Source organism: Crocuta crocuta, unplaced genomic scaffold (genome assembly GCF_008692635.1).
Source record: "Crocuta crocuta isolate KB4526 unplaced genomic scaffold, BGI_CrCroc_1.0 scaffold675, whole genome shotgun sequence".
NCBI lineage: Eukaryota > Metazoa > Chordata > Mammalia > Carnivora > Hyaenidae > Crocuta > Crocuta crocuta.
Genome location: NW_027528796.1, coordinates 1,964,000 through 1,969,742, shown reverse-complemented (window position 1 = coordinate 1,969,742; position 5,743 = coordinate 1,964,000). Strand labels below are relative to the sequence as shown.

The window sequence follows — 5,743 nt, the reverse complement described above, 5'->3', positions numbered from 1 at the left end:
CCCCACCCCCGCCCTCTCCCTTCCCTCCCCTGAGCCTGCAAGCAGGTGGGCGGTGGGCAGGCAGGGGCTGCGGCCCTCGGCCTGGCTCCAGGGCTACCCCCCTACCCCCGTCCCCGCTGCCCGCTGGGGGGCACCCACGTGCTGGCCCGGGGGAGTGAGGGGCATCCGTGCAGGGACGCCACTGTCCATGGGCCCCGCTGGGACCCTGCTTCTGTGTGCACTGGCCACTGTGGAGGAAAGGAGCTTGTCACCTTTTCTAGAAATAAAGTCACCCTGACTGTGGAGTGCGGCTCTCGGGAAAGCAGGCCTTGTGTGGCCTTCTCGGCGGAGGTGGCTGGGGGTGGCCCCGACCTGCACACGGGCCTGGCCTCCCCCAGTCCTGGCAGCATTCTCAGCCTGGCTCCAGGCCCTGGGTCTGACCCAGCCTGAGGGCTGCCGGGTGCCCGGTTTGGGAGCCGGGGCCCCTGTGGTCTGCCCTGCCTGCCGTGAGGGTAGGTGGTCCTGGGGCAGCCCAAGGAAGGGGCCCCACGTGCTTGAACGGCTGTCTCGAGAGACCAGGGACAAGTTGCAGGATCCCAGAAACCTGAGTGTGTATGTGTGTGAATGCATGAGTGTGTATATGTGTGTGCCTGAAAGTGCACGCCCGTGTGTAAATGCGTGTGTGCACGTTAGTATGTGGGTCTGAGTATACATGTGGATGTCTGTGCATGCATATTAGTATGAGTGTCTGACTACGTGCACACATGCACGCCCATGTGCGAGTGCGTGTGCACGTTAGTGTGCGTGCCTGAGCACCTGTGTGGATGTTTGTGCGTGTGAGTGCACGTGTGTGGACTTAGCCGTGTGCCTGGGGGCTCTGGGGGGAGACCCTGGCTGTGGCAGACACCCTCCAGGGTACAGCCGCAAGGCCACGCCCAGCCCAGCGGCCACGCTGGCCCAGGCTTCGCTCCCTGCTGACCTCGCTTCCAGCCACCCCTGGCCTCTGAGTACTGGTGAGGCCGCCCAGTGTGCCCAGTGCCCGGCCTGGGGGAGGGAGCTGGAGGGCCCTGGGAGCCTAACTTTCCAGGATGTTCTGACTGCTCTTTCTTGAACGTGCAGCGCCTGGAGATGCTGGCAAACAGGCGCTCAGCGAAGCTTCAGCAGCGACAGGGCCCGGCCCCGCACCGGCGTCCCCTCCTGCAGCGCATTCTTCCCGGGACGCAGGCTGCGGCCGCTGCAGGAGGCCGAGGTGTCCGGGCCCCGCCCCTGCTGTCCCCTGGCTCCTCCTTGCAGCCCGGCCCTGGCCCCCCAAGCAGGGGGGGGGGCTCCCTGTCCTGGAGGAAGCCCCCTGGGCCTGGCTGTCCTGGGGCCTTCCCACGTTGGGGAGCAGGCCTCGAAACCCAGACCCAAGCTCTGCCCTCCAGCTCAGCTTCGAGGACATGTGTGAGGCTAGCATGATGACGAGGTGTCAGGTGTGGAGCCCACGTCCCCCGAAGGTGCCAGGGGGGGGGTGTGGCGCCAGGAGCCTGACCACAGGGCGCTGACAGATATGCCCTCTGTGCCCAGGGCCAGGGGCTTGCCACTGTGGGAGCCAGGGCAGGCGTGAGACCCCTGGAAATCACTTCTCTATTTCTCAACGCGTGTGTGCATGCATGTGTTTGCATGCGTGCGCGTGCAGGTGTGTGTGCGTGTGTGTGCGTGGATGGGGGGGGGCTCTGAACACCACCCAGGGAGGCTCCGGGCAAATGCCAGAGGCTTCTGTGCCCGACAGCAGACATGCTGTGTGGTCTGCTCGGGGGCGGCGGGCCTGGGAGCCCACAGTCAAGGCCCTGACAAGTCTGACTCTCGGTTAAGCCTGACGTGCATGTGGTTGGGAGGCAGGCATGTCGGGCACATGGTTGGGGCGGCGGGTCCCTCCTGTGGGCCCTGCTGTGCAGGGAGGTTGTGGCGAGCGGGCGGGGGGCCATGCCTGGGAGGGGCTGTTGGCAGGCGGCAGATCTCAGCTGGGGCCGGAGTCCGCTCGGGACTCTGTCCCCGGCAAGGAGCCGGCGTTGGCCTCCTGGGGCACCACAAGCACAGAGGCCTCAAACGCCCCCGACTGTGACCTCGTGGACGCTCAGGGGCGCGGGCACGGCCTAGCTGGGTCCTTGGCTCAAGGACAGCCCGGACGGACGGTCAGCCAGGTGTGGTCTCCCCTGGGCTTCAGGACCTTCTGAGCTGCCTGCGGCAGAAGCCTCGGGCTAATGCAAGGTCACTAGCGGAGGTTGTGGGGCAGGCGGGAAGCTGGCTCGAGCCCTGCCTGGTGGGCGGGAAAGGGAGGATGTTCTTGATCTCACATAACCACCCCGACCGGCTCTAACAAAGACGCTTTACTGAGTGTCTGACAACCGTCCATTCGTATGACAGAGGCACGTGCGGGTCCTGCGGCCACCCTTCCAGACGCCCCCCCCCGTGGCGACCCCTTGCTTCCGCCACCCAGGTCCCGAGGAGCTACAACACCAGAGATCCACCACCCGCCCAGCGCAGCCAGGGCCGTGTGAGCACGGCCTGCCCGAGCGCGGCTTCCCCTTCGGTCTCCCCACACTGTCGCCCCATCGGGGGCCTCGCACACGCACTTCGCAGAGACATGGACATATGGGGACGGGGGCAGAGCAAACCCCCCTCCTGTCCCGGCTGTTGCAGCACCAGTAAGACTAAGGGCTCAGGGGCCACGGCTCCCCCGGCCTGAGGTGGTGCCCTCAGTGGGTGGGGGGCAGGAGGCGGGTCCCCGGGCTGTGGCTCTGCCCACGGAGGACACGCTGCAGATGCGGTTTCCAGGTGTCCTCTCTGGCCCCGCTGCCTGACCCACGGCTGCATCTGACTCCCCAGACAGAATTCTCCCTGCCCTGGCCCCTCCCCGCAGGGCTGTGCAAACCTCTGCATCCTGCTGAACAAAACACCCCGGCATCGGGCAGTGGGCAGTGGAGGGCGCAGGGCGGCGCAGGGCGGAGGGCGGCAGAGGGTGGAGGGCGGAGGCCCAGTGGGTCTCCTGCTTCGAGGACGGCACCGTTCTAGAAGGCGGCCGTTGCGGGCAGAATCTGTGCCGTAACCGGGTGGGAGAGCCGACGGGGGAAATGTGCACAATGGCCCTTAGCTTCAAAGCAATGTCAAGGCCACATCCGTCTCCTAGGAAACGTCTGCTTCCAGATCGAACTTTGGGAAGATATTTATTAGAGAGACTGGCTGCAATGCCACCTCGAGAAGAGGGGAGGGGTGAGGCGGGGCCCCCCCGCACAGGCTGCACACGCCTGGGCCCCGCACAGCGGAGCGCCTGGCACAGCGCCGATGCCCTTCCCGCTCGTGCCCGGCACTGGCTACGCCCAGGGCGTGGCCTTCCCAGGCGGGGCTGAGCTTCCGGGCACACGGCCTGCGGGGGGAACTCAGCTATGTGCGGGCCCCCGGCGGGGGTGCAGTGGAGGCTGTGGCTGCGGGCCACGCGCCCCCCAGATGCTGGGGCACAGGGTCCCGGGAGGAGGGCCCGACGGGCTCCGGCTGACGGTCAGTCCATGTCCTCCTGCGGCTCCGGCTTGTGCAGGGCCTGGAGCCGGCTGAGCACAGCCTGGTGCACGGCCTCCAGCCCCTCGGCGTCCAGCTCCCGCAGCAGCAGCAGGATGGCGGTCAGCACGTTGCTCTGGGGACACAGAGCCACTGGCTGAGTGCACGTCCCGGGTGACCAGCCTTCCAGGCAACAGGAGACACACGGGGCAGACACTGAGGTGGACAGAGCCGCGGCCGCCGGCGGGCACCGCCCAGAGAGCTAAGCAGCCAGCCCTTGGTCACACAGCTGCGGTGACACAGCTGAGTCACACGCAGCGGGCTCAGAAGGGGGCTGAGTGGCCCAGGACGGTGATCAGTAACGTGATCAGACACACGTGTGCTGACGTGTGCTATGGGTGTGCACGCGTGCATCCTCCACAGGTTTCTACCTGCACTTGAGCAAGAAAGGAGTTTGCACAGGAGACTTCCCCAGCTCCTTCTTCTGGTGAGGGGACAGGAGAGATGCTGTGAGTGAGGTGACGTGCACAGGGGGTCACACTGGGGCTGAGCCACAGAGCCCCTGGGCACCAGGGCGCTGACCCCCCACCCCCACCCCCGCCCCGGCAACACTCAGGCGTCCTGCTCCGTCCCCATCTCCCTCCTCTCCAGGCTCTGTCTCTAGGCTCTGCCGGGCCGTCTGCATTTAGGCTCGCAGGACCCCCTGCCCCCCACCCCGGGGAGGGTGGAGCCTCCATCCGGGTCCACGTTCAGAGCAGACCCAGGGCCTCCTTCCTTCCCGTCCCCAGAAGTTGGTTTGATGGCCCTGAGTCTGCGTTTGTGGAAGGCACCGAGCTGGGTCAGTGTTCAGTGTCGGCCTCCCCACCCCCACCCAGTGCCCTCCAGAGGCCTGGGCCTGCGAAGAAGGGAGCTTCAGGCCTCGCCCTGCCTGCAGGGGCTTTCCCCCTCTGGGGTTGTGTATGGGGGGGTTCCTCCTGAATTTGTCACAGAAGTGTGCACACAGACCGCTGAGCTGACCCCATGTACACACACTTCAAGGGACAGTTGTGGGGGGCGTGGTCCCCAGGCCTGGGGTAGCTGTCAAGACCGACGTTCAGTCTGTGGTCACTTCTGTCGGCAGCTCTGGGGGAACACGCCTCCCAGAGGGTGGGTTGGCCCGGCCCGGCCCCTCCCCAAGACAGGGCCTGTCCTTCTCCCTCTTTGCTCCCCACAATCTTGGCAAGTTCCAAGGGGGTGCTGGCGGCCCCGTCCCCCTGCTGTGGAGCCCTTCCCTCGTGAGCCCGCCCCCGTCCCACGGCTCTGCTCAGCCAGCCCACTCCCACGTGACCAGGCGGCAGGGAACCCACGGGCCAAGCTAACGGCAGTGACCCCGTCCTGGCCAATCACGGCTCCCACCCGGGACGTGAGCAACTGCAGCTGAGGAAGCCGGGCCTGCTGTGTGGGGACACTCGGGGTGGCCGCCCTTTACCACGAGAGGACACGCAGGAAGAAATGGCGTGAGCCTGGGTGGGAGTGCCAGCCCCGGCCAGCAGGGGGCCGAGCCCTAGGACTGGCCGGAACGACACAGAGGCAGACACACCTGGAAAGCACCGGGGTCTCTGACCGAGCTGCCACGTAACCTACTTCCTGTCAGCCTGTTACCCCTCACAGGGGTGAGGGCTGAGTCCACCTGCAGGCCGGAGCCCCCCCCCCTCCGCTGCCCCCCAGCAGCGAACCCCTGCAGCCTGCATGGCAGCCTCCCCGCCCCCAGGGCAGACCCGGGGCAGACCCAGGGCTCGCCTGCAGCTCGGCCTGCACAGGCCCACTGCCTGGGGGGGGGGTCTCTCTGGGGCCTGCTCCTTCCCACCGAGCTCAGAGCTGGCATCCCCACTCCCGCCTGGCTCTGAGTCCCTCCCTGCGTGTCTCCACCCCCCACTCTCCTCACCCTGGGCAGAGGGAGGCGGCGGCCACCCCCCGCCGGGCTGCCTTCATCACACTCACCCTGTTCCTGCGGCCGCTCGCGGCTTCCCTCTGTGAGAAGGACGGGAACCGGTCCCGGGAAGGGGGCTTCAGGCCGAGCTGGCCCCGGACGCTGCCGGTGGAGAGGGAGCACGGGGCGTGTGAGGCCTGACCTGCTCGGGGCCCCACACCGAACCCCAGAGGCTCGGAGCACAGCGGGAGGGCAAACTGCCACTCAGTGATGTTTCTGGAGGGGCACAGCGAGGGAGGGGCGGGGGGGGGGGGGGGGGGG

At 67.2% G+C, this 5,743-nt stretch overlaps 1 protein-coding gene across 4 annotated transcripts in view; it reads right to left on the bottom strand.

Annotated features, from left to right (window-relative positions):
• Positions 1–3,168: 3,168 nt before the first annotated feature.
• CFAP410 (cilia and flagella associated protein 410) overlaps positions 3,169–5,743 on the bottom strand; it is an 8,985-nt gene continuing 6,410 nt past the window's right edge. For 3 of the 4 annotated variants that reach the window (XM_077755421.1, XM_077755422.1, XM_077755424.1), the window contains exons 6-7: positions 5,494–5,584; positions 3,169–3,649 (exon numbers count right to left, since the gene is read on the bottom strand). In XM_077755421.1, the coding sequence (XP_077611547.1) occupies positions 3,518–3,649; positions 5,494–5,584 (223 nt within the window). In that variant the 3' untranslated portion in view covers positions 3,169–3,517. The other variant, XM_077755423.1, reaches the window with a different exon arrangement.